The sequence below is a fragment of the Oncorhynchus masou genome, chromosome 17, assembly GCF_036934945.1.
Source record: "Oncorhynchus masou masou isolate Uvic2021 chromosome 17, UVic_Omas_1.1, whole genome shotgun sequence".
NCBI classification, from domain to species: Eukaryota; Metazoa; Chordata; class Actinopteri; order Salmoniformes; family Salmonidae; genus Oncorhynchus; species Oncorhynchus masou.
The window spans coordinates 39,728,478-39,744,766 of record NC_088228.1 but is presented as its reverse complement, the minus strand read 5'-3'; the positions used below and the strand labels follow the sequence as shown (position 1 = coordinate 39,744,766).

The 16,289-nt window shown below is 51.2% G+C and overlaps 1 protein-coding gene across 1 annotated transcript in view; it reads right to left on the bottom strand.

Moving 5' to 3' along the window:
- Positions 1-16,289, bottom strand: part of svilb (supervillin b) — an 86,337-nt gene that overhangs the window by 12,107 nt on the left and 57,941 nt on the right. Inside the window, exons 18-26 of the mRNA XM_064991989.1 lie at positions 15,112-15,189; positions 13,868-14,021; positions 11,948-12,037; positions 11,608-11,694; positions 3,120-3,297; positions 2,659-2,831; positions 2,403-2,558; positions 1,178-1,314; positions 139-286 (exon numbers count right to left, since the gene is read on the bottom strand). Of these exons, the coding sequence (XP_064848061.1) occupies positions 139-286; positions 1,178-1,314; positions 2,403-2,558; positions 2,659-2,831; positions 3,120-3,297; positions 11,608-11,694; positions 11,948-12,037; positions 13,868-14,021; positions 15,112-15,189 (1,201 nt within the window). The remainder of the gene's footprint in view (positions 1-138; positions 287-1,177; positions 1,315-2,402; positions 2,559-2,658; positions 2,832-3,119; positions 3,298-11,607; positions 11,695-11,947; positions 12,038-13,867; positions 14,022-15,111; positions 15,190-16,289) is intronic.

Sequence of the window (16,289 nt, the reverse complement as noted above, 5' to 3'; positions counted from 1 at the left end):
CCCAAAGTGTGCACTTAACAAATGGTAGACACTCCCTCCATCCAGTGACTCCACCAATGCTTTTCAAATCAAAGTGTGCAAGTACACATTTTAGGAGGTGGAGAATTGTGACACGGCCACGGATGCTGTTGCTTTTACACTGGTAGGTTTGCTCTCCTCTCAGGATCTTCCAGAACTCTGTGGCCGCAGGGCACTGGGGGTTGACCCCCTCCTCGATGGTCTGGATCTGGCTCGCTCTGCAGCCCAGATCCTTCTTAGTCTGGATGAACAATGCCAGCTCAGAAGCCTACAGTACGAGAGAGATACACAACGACAGAGAAAATGTCACTAACGGAAATACATACACTGTACATGCAGTACAATACCAATCCTGTCAGCCCTGAAAGGGGCATAGGTCAGCATTAGGCCAATGTCCGAGCCTGCTAGTTTTGTCCTACGAGTAGTATTTTATGTTCTAATGATGAGGCATTGTTCATCTTGAGAGATCAAGGGTCTCCATGCTCTAACTGTGGGCGCACTGTCGTTCGATGTCTGCCTAATGGTACCCAAGTTGAGATCAGTTTAAAATACTGTAGCTAGTATAATACATATCAGGATTGAATAAAACGATGTAGCCTGGGGGAATCAAGCTAAAGTGTGTTTGAAACGGTCTACTATACACAGACAGGACACTCCCCGTGGGGAATGGGAGCTGCTGTAGGAACAGATGGGGCAGCTCTCGCTCCTACAATGAGAGAACAGCACAAATGATCAGTGTGTCTGTGGCTGAATCCCAAAGAGATTGTCCATTGAACTGCACTACTTTTGACCAGGGCCAATAGGATATCACAGAACATCTGTCTACTTCAACAGAAAAACACGACAACACAACACCAGCTGTTGCCTGTGTGGGAGACATTAAAGGCCATCCACATTGGTCTGCACCCTAAAATAACCCCCAAGCTTTTAAATCACAAAGTATAGCTAACCCAACCCTAGAGGACTGGGATTAACACACAAGACATTTCCCTAATCCTGGAAGTCGTTTTTCAACACTGACACAGTTGGAGAGACAAGGACTCACTTTGCCTTTCTCGCCCATCTCACACAGTCATGCCCACACATGGACACACAAACACACAGACACACAGACACACAGACACACAGACATACGCATAATCAGGAAACAGGGACTCACTTTGGCTTTCTCGATGACATTAGCAAACTCTCCCATCCAAACAAAGCAGTGTTGAGGAGTAACCAGGAGGAAGCAGTCGCCACTGTTCAGGGTCGAGGCTCTGGGCTCCACTAGTCTGGTCTGGACGTGACGGCGGCCTGGGTAGATAAGAGAGAGGGTGAGATTGTGTCTGAAATGGCACCCTATTCCCAATATACAGTAGTGCACTACATGGCACCATATTCCCTGACAAAAGCTTCAAGGGAACAAGGGCCCATAGGGCTCTGATCAAAAGTAGTGCACTACAGTATTTAGGGAATAGGGTAACATTTTTTTAAAACCAACCTGAGGCTCAGGATACAATTCTTTCTCTGTCATGATCCGAGCAACTCTGCTATTCTGGGCTTGATTATTTTAGTCTAGAAAGTGGACACGGTCACATCTGCACAGGAAATCACATTCTTGATTTGGTGAGAGAGTGTGTGTGCAACCACATGTTTAACTATCCCAACATGACCCTCTCTTTCCAACTCTAATCCATTTCCTCCTTATCTTTCCCCTTTGTATCACTGGCCCTAATATCTTGTGCTCTCTAGCAGGTTGAACACACACACACACACACACACACACACACACACACACACACACACACACACACACACACACACACACAGGTTAGCAGACAACACAGGACCCTGTGTGCGTGTCAAATGGCATCCTATTTCCTAAAAGTGCACTACTTTGACTGGAGCCATATAGGCTGTGGTGGAAGGAACTGAACTATGAAGGGAACAGTGGGCTGTTTGGGTGCAACATCCTACTTCAATGACGCAGAGTTCTCCAGGACTTCATGTGTTCTCTTTACCTGTCCTCACCTGTCTTCCTTCAGGAACTACCTGGCTGTGGAATATTCTCTGTGCTGTTCATATTTTCCTATGACATTGGTCCATGTCAAAATGAATGCTGGTCTTGAATTGATACAGCTCACCTCAAAACCAAAGTTTGTCAGGCGTTTTACGACCTTAAAAGTGGGATGCGATGAGAATATATCCCATGCATCTGTACTGTGGATCAAGCTATATGCCTCAGTCCCAAAATGAATGGTGAAGATACTAAAGACACATCTAGGTCATATTCATTAGGAATGAAACGAAAGAAAACTGACAGAAACAGGGAGTTACTCTATCTACATTTTGAAGCAATGTGCACTCATGAATAAAGCTCAGTAACGCAGTAGGCATCTCACCTTTGACCTGCATCAGCATGACGTTCTTGTACGGCACAGCGCTGTTGTTGGACATCTGCTCTGAGATGTTGACGCTCCTCAGACTCACATTGCTGAAGTTCTCCTTACTGGCCAGTCCAGCTAGGGCCGCGTCCGAGTACTCTGAAGTCTTATTCACTACAACTCACAGGAGAAGGAGCGTGTGAGGGCTAGACGCTCTGTGTGAAACACACACACACACACACCACACCACACACACACACTCACTCACACTCACTCTTCTCATCCTTGATCCTCTTGCTCTCTATGAGGCCGATGTTGAGTCTCTGCTCAGTGTACTCGTGTCTGATGTCCTCCCTGGCCGCCAGCATCTTCAGAGGGTTTTTAGACGACTGGACGTTCCTAGACGGTCTCACTGCTCGTTTGTGCTGCGCTATGGCTGAGGTCAACCTGCATAGGGAGGGACAGAGGTCAGGAAGAGAGGGGGCGAGGGAGAAAGGGACAGGAAGAGGGGCAGAGAGGACATGTAGATGTAGTGAAACTCCATGCAATGGAGCTACACCCAATGCCACATGTCTCCTCCAACCAAAGTAGGCTTGCAGAAATCCTGTAACTCCAGAATTCCTCCTGATTCCAGGAATATTCCAAACAGGATTTCTGGAAAATGTTTTGGGAAAGTTAACAGAATGTTGCAACCCTAGAGCAAAGACATCATTATTTGGTAAATGATTCGCTTACTTGGGCGCCTGAGTGCCGAAGATGGCGTCAAAGTCCTCGTCGATCTCGATCCTGCTGGGCATGCGTGGGAAGTCAGCCACGTGACGGTAGAACTTGGAGAAGATCTCATCGTCCATCCTCATCACCTCCTTCACAGCCTTCTCTGTCACGGTCAGAGTGGTCTCCTGAAGACCCGCCACTAGGGGGAAACACAGTAAAGTGAGCCTTGTCCAAGCCAGAGCAGCCCATCTGCTCCCTCTCTGTCACGGTCAGAGTGGTCTCCTGAAGACCCGCCACTAGGGGGAAACACAGTAAAGTGAGCCTTGTCCAAGCCAGAGCAGCCCATCTGCTCCCTCTCTGTCACGGTCAGAGTGGTCTCCTGAAGACCTGCCACTAGGGGAAACACAGTAAAGTGAGCCTTGTCCAAGCCAGAGCAGCCCATCTGCTCCCTCTCTGTCACGGTCAGAGTGGTCTCCTGAAGACCCGCCACTAGGGGAAACACAGTAAAGTGAGCCTTGTCCAAGCCAGAGCAGCCCATCTGCTCCTTCTCTGTCACGGTCAGAGTGGTCTCCTGAAGACCTGCCACTAGGGGAAACACAGTAAAGTGAGCCTTGTCCAAGCCAGAGCAGCCCATCTGCTCCCTCTCTGTCACGGTCAGAGTGGTCTCCTGAAGACCCGCCACTAGGGGGAAACACAGTAAAGTGAGCCTTGTCCAAGCCAGAGCAGCCCATCTGCTCCCTCTCTGTCACGGTCAGAGTGGTCTCCTGAAGACCCGCCACTAGGGGGAAACACAGTAAAGTGAGCCTTGTCCAAGCCAGAGCAGCCCATCTGCTCCCTCTCTGTCACGGTCAGAGTGGTCTCCTGAAGACCCGCCACTAGGGGGAAACACAGTAAAGTGAGCCTTGTCCAAGCCAGAGCAGCCCATCTGCTCCCTCTCTGTCACGGTCAGAGTGGTCTCCTGAAGACCTGCCACTAGGGGGAAACACAGTAAAGTGAGCCTTGTCCAAGCCAGAGCAGCCCATCTGCTCCCTCTCTGTCACGGTCAGAGTGGTCTCCTGAAGACCTGCCACTAGGGGGAAACACAGTAAAGTGAGCCTTGTCCAAGCCAGAGCAGCCCATCTGCTCCCTCTCTGTCACGGTCAGAGTGGTCTCCTGAAGACCCGCCACTAGGGGGAAACACAGTAAAGTGAGCCTTGTCCAAGCCAGAGCAGCCCATCTGCTCCCTCTCTGTCACGGTCAGAGTGGTCTCCTGAAGACCCGCCACTAGGGGAAACACAGTAAAGTGAGCCTTGTCCAAGCCAGAGCAGCCCATCTGCTCCCTCTCTGTCACGGTCAGAGTGGTCTCCTGAAGACCTGCCACTAGGGGAAACACAGTAAAGTGAGCCTTGTCCAAGCCAGAGCAGCCCATCTGCTCCCTCTCTGTCACGGTCAGAGTGGTCTCCTGAAGACCCGCCACTAGGGGGAAACACAGTAAAGTGAGCCTTGTCCAAGCCAGAGCAGCCCATCTGCTCCCTCTCTGTCACGGTCAGAGTGGTCTCCTGAAGACCCGCCACTAGGGGGAAACACAGTAAAGTGAGCCTTGTCCAAGCCAGAGCAGCCCATCTGCTCCCTCTCTGTCACGGTCAGAGTGGTCTCCTGAAGACCCGCCACTAGGGGGAAACACAGTAAAGTGAGCCTTGTCCAAGCCAGAGCAGCCCATCTGCTCCCTCTCTGTCACGGTCAGAGTGGTCTCCTGAAGACCCGCCACTAGGGGGAAACACAGTAAAGTGAGCCTTGTCCAAGCCAGAGCAGCCCATCTGCTCCCTCTCTGTCACGGTCAGAGTGGTCTCCTGAAGACCCGCCACTAGGGGGAAACACAGTAAAGTGAGCCTTGTCCAAGCCAGAGCAGCCCATCTGCTCCCTCTCTGTCACGGTCAGAGTGGTCTCCTGAAGACCCGCCACTAGGGGGAAACACAGTAAAGTGAGCCTTGTCCAAGCCAGAGCAGCCCATCTGCTCCTCTCTGTCACGGTCAGAGTGGTCTCCTGAAGACCTGCCACTAGGGGAAACACAGTAAAGTGAGCCTTGTCCAAGCCAGAGCAGCCCATCTGCTCCCTCTCTGTCACGGTCAGAGTGGTCTCCTGAAGACCTGCCACTAGGGGGAAACACAGTAAAGTGAGCCTTGTCCAAGCCAGAGCAGCCCATCTGCTCCCTCTCTGTCACGGTCAGAGTGGTCTCCTGAAGACCTGCCACTAGGGGAAACACAGTAAAGTGAGCCTTGTCCAAGCCAGAGCAGCCCATCTGCTCCCTCTCTGTCACGGTCAGAGTGGTCTCCTGAAGACCTGCCACTAGGGGGAAACACAGTAAAGTGAGCCTTGTCCAAGCCAGAGCAGCCCATCTGCTCCCTCTCTGTCACGGTCAGAGTGGTCTCCTGAAGACCCGCCACTAGGGGGAAACACAGTAAAGTGAGCCTTGTCCAAGCCAGAGCAGCCCATCTGCTCCCTCTCTGTCACGGTCAGAGTGGTCTCCTGAAGACCCGCCACTAGGGGGAAACACAGTAAAGTGAGCCTTGTCCAAGCCAGAGCAGCCCATCTGCTCCCTCTCTGTCACGGTCAGAGTGGTCTCCTGAAGACCCGCCACTAGGGGGAAACACAGTAAAGTGAGCCTTGTCCAAGCCAGAGCAGCCCATCTGCTCCCTCTCTGTCACGGTCAGAGTGGTCTCCTGAAGACCCGCCACTAGGGGGAAACACAGTAAAGTGAGCCTTGTCCAAGCCAGAGCAGCCCATCTGCTCCCTCTCTGTCACGGTCAGAGTGGTCTCCTGAAGACCTGCCACTAGGGGGAAACACAGTAAAGTGAGCCTTGTCCAAGCCAGAGCAGCCCATCTGCTCCCTCTCTGTCACGGTCAGAGTGGTCTCCTGAAGACCTGCCACTAGGGGGAAACACAGTAAAGTGAGCCTTGTCCAAGCCAGAGCAGCCCATCTGCTCCCTCTCTGTCACGGTCAGAGTGGTCTCCTGAAGACCCGCCACTAGGGGGAAACACAGTAAAGTGAGCCTTGTCCAAGCCAGAGCAGCCCATCTGCTCCCTCTCTGTCACGGTCAGAGTGGTCTCCTGAAGACCTGCCACTAGGGGAAACACAGTAAAGTGAGCCTTGTCCAAGCCAGAGCAGCCCATCTGCTCCCTCTCTGTCACGGTCAGAGTGGTCTCCTGAAGACCTGCCACTAGGGGAAACACAGTAAAGTGAGCCTTGTCCAAGCCAGAGCAGCCCATCTGCTCCCTCTCTGTCACGGTCAGAGTGGTCTCCTGAAGACCCGCCACTAGGGGGAAACACAGTAAAGTGAGCCTTGTCCAAGCCAGAGCAGCCCATCTGCTCCCTCTCTGTCACGGTCAGAGTGGTCTCCTGAAGACCCGCCACTAGGGGGAAACACAGTAAAGTGAGCCTTGTCCAAGCCAGAGCAGCCCATCTGCTCCCTCTCTGTCACGGTCAGAGTGGTCTCCTGAAGACCTGCCACTAGGGGGAAACACAGTAAAGTGAGCCTTGTCCAAGCCAGAGCAGCCCATCTGCTCCCTCTCTGTCACGGTCAGAGTGGTCTCCTGAAGACCTGCCACTAGGGGAAACACAGTAAAGTGAGCCTTGTCCAAGCCAGAGCAGCCCATCTGCTCCCTCTCTGTCACGGTCAGAGTGGTCTCCTGAAGACCTGCCACTAGGGGGAAACACAGTAAAGTGAGCCTTGTCCAAGCCAGAGCAGCCCATCTGCTCCCTCTCTGTCACGGTCAGAGTGGTCTCCTGAAGACCTGCCACTAGGGGGAAACACAGTAAAGTGAGCCTTGTCCAAGCCAGAGCAGCCCATCTGCTCCCTCTCTGTCACGGTCAGAGTGGTCTCCTGAAGACCTGCCACTAGGGGGAAACACAGTAAAGTGAGCCTTGTCCAAGCCAGAGCAGCCCATCTGCTCCCTCTCTGTCACGGTCAGAGTGGTCTCCTGAAGACCCGCCACTAGGGGGAAACACAGTAAAGTGAGCCTTGTCCAAGCCAGAGCAGCCCATCTGCTCCCTCTCTGTCACGGTCAGAGTGGTCTCCTGAAGACCTGCCACTAGGGGGAAACACAGTAAAGTGAGCCTTGTCCAAGCCAGAGCAGCCCATCTGCTCCCTCTCTGTCACGGTCAGAGTGGTCTCCTGAAGACCTGCCACTAGGGGGAAACACAGTAAAGTGAGCCTTGTCCAAGCCAGAGCAGCCCATCTGCTCCCTCTCTGTCACGGTCAGAGTGGTCTCCTGAAGACCCGCCACTAGGGGGAAACACAGTAAAGTGAGCCTTGTCCAAGCCAGAGCAGCCCATCTGCTCCCTCTCTGTCACGGTCAGAGTGGTCTCCTGAAGACCCGCCACTAGGGGGAAACACAGTAAAGTGAGCCTTGTCCAAGCCAGAGCAGCCCATCTGCTCCCTCTCTGTCACGGTCAGAGTGGTCTCCTGAAGACCCGCCACTAGGGGGAAACACAGTAAAGTGAGCCTTGTCCAAGCCAGAGCAGCCCATCTGCTCCCTCTCTGTCACGGTCAGAGTGGTCTCCTGAAGACCTGCCACTAGGGGGAAACACAGTAAAGTGAGCCTTGTCCAAGCCAGAGCAGCCCATCTGCTCCCTCTCTGTCACGGTCAGAGTGGTCTCCTGAAGACCTGCCACTAGGGGGAAACACAGTAAAGTGAGCCTTGTCCAAGCCAGAGCAGCCCATCTGCTCCCTCTCTGTCACGGTCAGAGTGGTCTCCTGAAGACCCGCCACTAGGGGGAAACACAGTAAAGTGAGCCTTGTCCAAGCCAGAGCAGCCCATCTGCTCCCTCTCTGTCACGGTCAGAGTGGTCTCCTGAAGACCTGCCACTAGGGGGAAACACAGTAAAGTGAGCCTTGTCCAAGCCAGAGCAGCCCATCTGCTCCCTCTCTGTCACGGTCAGAGTGGTCTCCTGAAGACCTGCCACTAGGGGAAACACAGTAAAGTGAGCCTTGTCCAAGCCAGAGCAGCCCATCTGCTCCCTCTCTGTCACGGTCAGAGTGGTCTCCTGAAGACCCGCCACTAGGGGGAAACACAGTAAAGTGAGCCTTGTCCAAGCCAGAGCAGCCCATCTGCTCCCTCTCTGTCACGGTCAGAGTGGTCTCCTGAAGACCCGCCACTAGGGGGAAACACAGTAAAGTGAGCCTTGTCCAAGCCAGAGCAGCCCATCTGCTCCCTCTCTGTCACGGTCAGAGTGGTCTCCTGAAGACCTGCCACTAGGGGGAAACACAGTAAAGTGAGCCTTGTCCAAGCCAGAGCAGCCCATCTGCTCCCTCTCTGTCACGGTCAGAGTGGTCTCCTGAAGACCTGCCACTAGGGGGAAACACAGTAAAGTGAGCCTTGTCCAAGCCAGAGCAGCCCATCTGCTCCCTCTCTGTCACGGTCAGAGTGGTCTCCTGAAGACCTGCCACTAGGGGGAAACACAGTAAAGTGAGCCTTGTCCAAGCCAGAGCAGCCCATCTGCTCCCTCTCTGTCACGGTCAGAGTGGTCTCCTGAAGACCTGCCACTAGGGGGAAACACAGTAAAGTGAGCCTTGTCCAAGCCAGAGCAGCCCATCTGCTCCCTCTCTGTCACGGTCAGAGTGGTCTCCTGAAGACCTGCCACTAGGGGGAAACACAGTAAAGTGAGCCTTGTCCAAGCCAGAGCAGCCCATCTGCTCCCTCTCTGTCACGGTCAGAGTGGTCTCCTGAAGACCCGCCACTAGGGGGAAACACAGTAAAGTGAGCCTTGTCCAAGCCAGAGCAGCCCATCTGCTCCCTCTCTGTCACGGTCAGAGTGGTCTCCTGAAGACCTGCCACTAGGGGGAAACACAGTAAAGTGAGCCTTGTCCAAGCCAGAGCAGCCCATCTGCTCCCTCTCTGTCACGGTCAGAGTGGTCTCCTGAAGACCTGCCACTAGGGGGAAACACAGTAAAGTGAGCCTTGTCCAAGCCAGAGCAGCCCATCTGCTCCCTCTCTGTCACGGTCAGAGTGGTCTCCTGAAGACCCGCCACTAGGGGGAAACACAGTAAAGTGAGCCTTGTCCAAGCCAGAGCAGCCCATCTGCTCCCTCTCTGTCACGGTCAGAGTGGTCTCCTGAAGACCTGCCACTAGGGGGAAACACAGTAAAGTGAGCCTTGTCCAAGCCAGAGCAGCCCATCTGCTCCCTCTCTGTCACGGTCAGAGTGGTCTCCTGAAGACCTGCCACTAGGGGAAACACAGTAAAGTGAGCCTTGTCCAAGCCAGAGCAGCCCATCTGCTCCCTCTCTGTCACGGTCAGAGTGGTCTCCTGAAGACCTGCCACTAGGGGGAAACACAGTAAAGTGAGCCTTGTCCAAGCCAGAGCAGCCCATCTGCTCCCTCTCTGTCACGGTCAGAGTGGTCTCCTGAAGACCTGCCACTAGGGGGAAACACAGTAAAGTGAGCCTTGTCCAAGCCAGAGCAGCCCATCTGCTCCCTCTCTGTCACGGTCAGAGTGGTCTCCTGAAGACCCGCCACTAGGGGGAAACACAGTAAAGTGAGCCTTGTCCAAGCCAGAGCAGCCCATCTGCTCCCTCTCTGTCACGGTCAGAGTGGTCTCCTGAAGACCCGCCACTAGGGGGAAACACAGTAAAGTGAGCCTTGTCCAAGCCAGAGCAGCCCATCTGCTCCCTCTCTGTCACGGTCAGAGTGGTCTCCTGAAGACCCGCCACTAGGGGGAAACACAGTAAAGTGAGCCTTGTCCAAGCCAGAGCAGCCCATCTGCTCCCTCTCTGTCACGGTCAGAGTGGTCTCCTGAAGACCCGCCACTAGGGGGAAACACAGTAAAGTGAGCCTTGTCCAAGCCAGAGCAGCCCATCTGCTCCCTCTCTGTCACGGTCAGAGTGGTCTCCTGAAGACCCGCCACTAGGGGGAAACACAGTAAAGTGAGCCTTGTCCAAGCCAGAGCAGCCCATCTGCTCCTCTCTGTCACGGTCAGAGTGGTCTCCTGAAGACCTGCCACTAGGGGGAAACACAGTAAAGTGAGCCTTGTCCAAGCCAGAGCAGCCCATCTGCTCCCTCTCTGTCACGGTCAGAGTGGTCTCCTGAAGACCCGCCACTAGGGGAAACACAGTAAAGTGAGCCTTGTCCAAGCCAGAGCAGCCCATCTGCTCCCTCTCTGTCACGGTCAGAGTGGTCTCCTGAAGACCCGCCACTAGGGGGAAACACAGTAAAGTGAGCCTTGTCCAAGCCAGAGCAGCCCATCTGCTCCTTCTCTGTCACGGTCAGAGTGGTCTCCTGAAGACCCGCCACTAGGGGGAAACACAGTAAAGTGAGCCTTGTCCAAGCCAGAGCAGCCCATCTGCTCCCTCTCTGTCACGGTCAGAGTGGTCTCCTGAAGACCCGCCACTAGGGGAAACACAGTAAAGTGAGCCTTGTCCAAGCCAGAGCAGCCCATCTGCTCCCTCTCTGTCACGGTCAGAGTGGTCTCCTGAAGACCTGCCACTAGGGGGAAACACAGTAAAGTGAGCCTTGTCCAAGCCAGAGCAGCCCATCTGCTCCCCTCTCTGTCACGGTCAGAGTGGTCTCCTGAAGACCCGCCACTAGGGGGAAACACAGTAAAGTGAGCCTTGTCCAAGCCAGAGCAGCCCATCTGCTCCCTCTCTGTCACGGTCAGAGTGGTCTCCTGAAGACCCGCCACTAGGGGGAAACACAGTAAAGTGAGCCTTGTCCAAGCCAGAGCAGCCCATCTGCTCCCTCTCTGTCACGGTCAGAGTGGTCTCCTGAAGACCTGCCACTAGGGGGAAACACAGTAAAGTGAGCCTTGTCCAAGCCAGAGCAGCCCATCTGCTCCCTCTCTGTCACGGTCAGAGTGGTCTCCTGAAGACCTGCCACTAGGGGGAAACACAGTAAAGTGAGCCTTGTCCAAGCCAGAGCAGCCCATCTGCTCCCTCTCTGTCACGGTCAGAGTGGTCTCCTGAAGACCCGCCACTAGGGGAAACATAGTAAAGTGAGCCTTGTCCAAGCCAGAGCAGCCCATCTGCTCCCTCTCTGTCACGGTCAGAGTGGTCTCCTGAAGACCTGCCACTAGGGGAAACACAGTAAAGTGAGCCTTGTCCAAGCCAGAGCAGCCCATCTGCTCCCTCTCTGTCACGGTCAGAGTGGTCTCCTGAAGACCTGCCACTAGGGGGAAACACAGTAAAGTGAGCCTTGTCCAAGCCAGAGCAGCCCATCTGCTCCCTCTCTGTCACGGTCAGAGTGGTCTCCTGAAGACCCGCCACTAGGGGGAAACACAGTAAAGTGAGCCTTGTCCAAGCCAGAGCAGCCCATCTGCTCCCTCTCTGTCACGGTCAGAGTGGTCTCCTGAAGACCTGCCACTAGGGGGAAACACAGTAAAAGTCCAATCACTACTGTAAATGACTACTGTAACAGACTTTACGATGCCTAATGAACAGAATAGCTTCCTTCCTCACAAAGCCCACACCCTTGAAACATCTTTAGCCAGTTACGCCACTGAAAAGCATTTGATGGCAACTGATAAACTATTAGCACCAACCTTTACTGTTCAGACGTCCCAAAAATGTCTCCAATTTATCCAGCTTTTTATCCGACTCCAAGTTCATCTCTGGTCTGGCTTCAATTTCTGGTGGATAAAACATCAGATCAGACAACAGAGGTACAAATATTCCTGACAGATATGCTATGGTCATGTTGTGATTGTTTTCATAGGATCGTGATGAGGGTTAAACAATTCTGGTAACGTCCAAATCTCGGTTGGAAGATTCCTTGAGTCGTGAGGAAATAAGCAGGAAATCCATGTATCCTCCCTCCGACCAGAACTTCAGAACAACTTGGGGAAAGTAATTGAAATTAATTAAGTTAAGTGTATGACTGACCCTCCTGCGGTTTGATGACAGGCACGTTGCTCTTGAGTTTGGTGGAGACAGGAGACAGGATGGGGCTGATGGCTGAGGGGGCTGCCAGACCTGCAAACACAACCACACACACACTCTGAGAGGAAAGAAAATCATCCTCTAGGGTCCAGAAACCTTTCTTGTGATTTCACTTGCTTTTATAATCTTACTCCAAACAGCGAATCACTTTCTCATCCTTTGTTGTGCAATATGGGGGCCCTGAAAAAACACAAAACAAACACCCTAAACATCTTTTTAGAAACAGCAAAGATCTCCGCATAGTGATGCAGGTCTTTAGATGTTGTACAAATGATCTTTATCCGCAACGTTATATTCACTACTTTTGTGCGACTCGAGCAGTTTCCGCTATCCAGCTGTGCCATTCTCCGTGTAGCCTGCTGCTACAGGTAACTGCCAAAATAAAGGAAACACCAACATAGTGTCTTAATAGGGCTTTGGGGCACCATGAGCCACCAGAACAGTTTCAATGCGCCTTGGCATATATTGTACAAACCTGCTTTCAATATTCTTTTGAATCCCTCATTTTCTCAAGTTTTCCTTTATTTTGGCAGTTACCTGTAGAATGGACAGAGAGGTATCACTCGAGTTTCAACAAAATTGAATGGAACCTTGCGGATAAAGTTAGAAATGGCACAATTTCATGTGTACAACATTTAAAGATCTGCATCACTATACTGAGAGATTTTCCATTTCTAAAAGTAATGTTTTTGGAGCCTTTGATCATGTTTTTTCAGTGGCCCCATACTGCACAACGAGGATGAGAAAAGTTTTTAAAAAAGGTGTCTGAACCCTTCTAGAACATGCCATTTACATCAAAAATAGAGATTTGGTTTTCTAAAAGAAAACCTCTCGTTTAATATCTATTGGTGTGTAGCTGTTGTGATCATCTCATACGTTGTTATGTATGGTGTTTTATATATCTGCCATCCTGCCTATTAATAAATAGTTTTGATATTATTATTTAAAAATTGGATGTAGTTGCCTCAGTGGACTTGCACATGCTTTGGTTTGGCTGGCGCCTACCCGAACTCCACTAGGCAAAACAAACAGGTGATCTTGTGTAGCAGTCTAACTTTAGTCCGTCCCCTCGCCCCTACCCGGGCTCGAATCAGGGACCCTCTGCACACATCAACACCAGTCCCCCACGAAGCATCGTTACCCATAGCTCAACAAAAGCCGCGGCCCTTGCAGAGCAAGGGGAACTACTACTTCAAGGTCTCAGAGCGAGTGACGTCACCGATTGAAACGCTATTTGCGCGAACCACCGCTAAATAGCTAGCCATATCACATCGGTTACACTAGCATACCTTCGACCTTCACTTGAAAAACAAGAAAAAAGCTGCAATAGTACTGTTTGTCCATGTTGAGACACCGTAGCCAGTATAAACTTCCTCAAAATACTCAGATTTAATCTAAGATAACTCCAGAAATCTGTCATTAATTTAGACATTTTTGCCCAGGAGATCTTAGACAATTTTACATCTAACAAGGATGTTTGGTGCAGTATTTGTCAAGTGAAAAAAATTACATGAAAAGGAGTCGTCTATCGTTGACAATGACAACCTACACTTAATTGAAGAATCCCTACTGTTGCCCAATCACCGACAAAGGTGTGTAGACTTTGGTTTACGAACTTCGGCTTGCCTCAAGAACATATTTTGTGTGCACGAACAGCTGACCATCAGTGGGCCGTGCTCTGACCTTTCTTGACCATGCATGCAGCCACGGTGTACTGACCTTTCTTGACCATGCGTGCAGCCACGGTGTACTGACCTTTCTTGACCATGCGTGCAGCCACGGTGTACTGACCTTTCTTGACCATGCGTGCAGCCACGGTGTACTGACCTTTCTTGACCATGCGTGCAGCCACAGTGTACTGACCTTTCTTGACCATGCGTGCAGCCACGGTGTACTGGGTGGAGTCATTGGCCACCCCCTTGCCTTTAGACACCCAGGACTCCTCCCGTGTTGAGATCATCTGCTTCCTCTCCTCTATGGACATCTGAGCCTGGTTCTCCATCTCCTCTCCCATCCTCTGAACACACAGAGTTACACACGGTTACCTACTGGTAGTACAGGGTTTCACATAGTGTTAAATGCTGTGAGGTCACCAGTGATGTATTAGTATAACGTTGATCACAGTTCGTTGTGACTAAAGTAATGCTCCCTGTACTTTAAATGCATTCCACTACACCACTGAAAGTCACTGTACCACTCTGATAATATGACAACCAAAAGGTGGGTAAACAGAGTTTACCCTCCACTACACCACTGAAGGTCACTGTACCACTCTGATAATATGACAACCAAAAGGTGGGTAAACAGTGTTTACCCTCCACTACACCACTGAAGGTCACTGTACCACTCTGATTATATGAGAACCAAAAGGTGGGTAAACAGTGTTTACCCTCCACTACACCACTGAAGGTCACTGTACCACTCTGATAATATGAGAACCAAAAGGTGGGTAAACAGTGTTTACCCTCCACTACACCACTGAAGGTCACTGTACCACTCTGATAATATGACAACCAAAAAATAAAGTGGAAATCAGTAGTGGCTGGTGAACGGAGGACGAGTCATAGCCATGAGGCTGGAATTGTATCAAACACGTAAAAACCATGCCGTTCCAGCCATTACAATGAGTCCATCCTCCGACTTAAAGTGACACCAGCCACAACTGCTCTGATTATATGAGGACAGAACCACAAAACCTTGGAAAAGCCACAAAGTACAGGAGCTTTGTCTTTGTAGGACTATTCCATAGTGTAATACTACTCATACACACCAAAGAGACAGAGTACAGTAAGATAAGTTGCAATAGGGGGAGGTGTTCAAATCATTAACGTAACCAAATGAGATTTTAGTGGACAGGGAAAAGACAGACCTTTCAATGACATGCATGCAGGCGGAGTCTTAAATGACACCCTAATCCCTAATATAATGCCCTACTTTCGACCAGTCCCCATAGGATTCTGGTCAAAAGTAGTTCCCTAAATACGGGATAGGTGACCAGAGCCCTATTAGGTGCACTGGTCAAAATTAGTGCACTACATAAGGAATGGGGTGCAATTTGAGACACAGGCAGAACAGTGAAACATGGCAGGTCCGGTGCGTGTTCTTACCTGACTATGAAGGTCAATAACTTGGCACTTATGGCCAAGGGAGATTGGAGGAAAATATGTGGAGGAAAAGACAGGCTCCTAAAGGACAGAGGTGATTGGATACGTGGATAAGAGGAGAAGAGATGTGGAGGGAGGAAATGGAGAGGGATAGGGAAGAAAGTTACAATCAGGCAGACATATACAGAGGAACGCTAGAGAGTAGGGTTGGGCTTCCAGGTATATGATCATACCGTATACCGGGGTATTTTGAAGGTATGTCAATCGGGATACCGCCCCAACGCTACTGGAGAAAGGATGCAAAGGAGAGAGACCATTCAGCGAGACACTGAGAGCCACTGAGGGACAACTCACAGAGATTATTTTGGATAAATCAAGTCTGAAGTCATGATGATGTTTCCATGGCTGAAGCAGACTTAGCCGGCGTTCCCCAGTCAAACTGTTATCTGGTTCACAGTGTATTTTCCCCTTTGAAGAGAAACAACATCTCCAGAGCACCATCGCCTGAGCCCCTCACATCCATACACTTCACATGTAATGCAAAGACATGCAACAGAGGAGTCTGGTGAGGGGAGGACGGCTCATAGCAATGGCTGGAATGGAAAAAATGGAACAGTATCCAACTCATGGCAACAATGTCTTTGATGTGTTTGATACCGTTCCATATATTCCGTTCCATCCATTACTATGAGCCCGTCCTCTGATTCAAAGTCCCACCAGCCACCACTGGCATGCAAGTGTTAAGTGTTTAATCATGAACATATACAGAGGTGCTTGAATACGAATTAATCGGTAACTGGCCATGCACATTGCAGCTGCTGTAGCTAACACCCATCACGCAGCTGATTCAAATAACCAACTCATCATGCTTTGATTATTTGAATCAGCTGTGGGGTGCTAGGGCAAAAAACGAAACGTAGACACAGGCGGGACCCAGAACCGAATAAGGGAAACCCTGGTCTAGACAAGCCAGCGACGACTGTCTCAGTGACACAGTCATGAAGAGAGGCCAATTGTTCTGTCACTACTGACTTACAGTGGTCCTTCCTTTACAAGTTGTGGCGTACTGCAGCACAGCTTGCGGGGTGCCGCAGAATTCTATGGCACGTTATTTAAGTGTCAGCCATAGTTGCCGGAATGTCGCAATTTACCACAATCTGTGAACCGTCTACCACAAACAG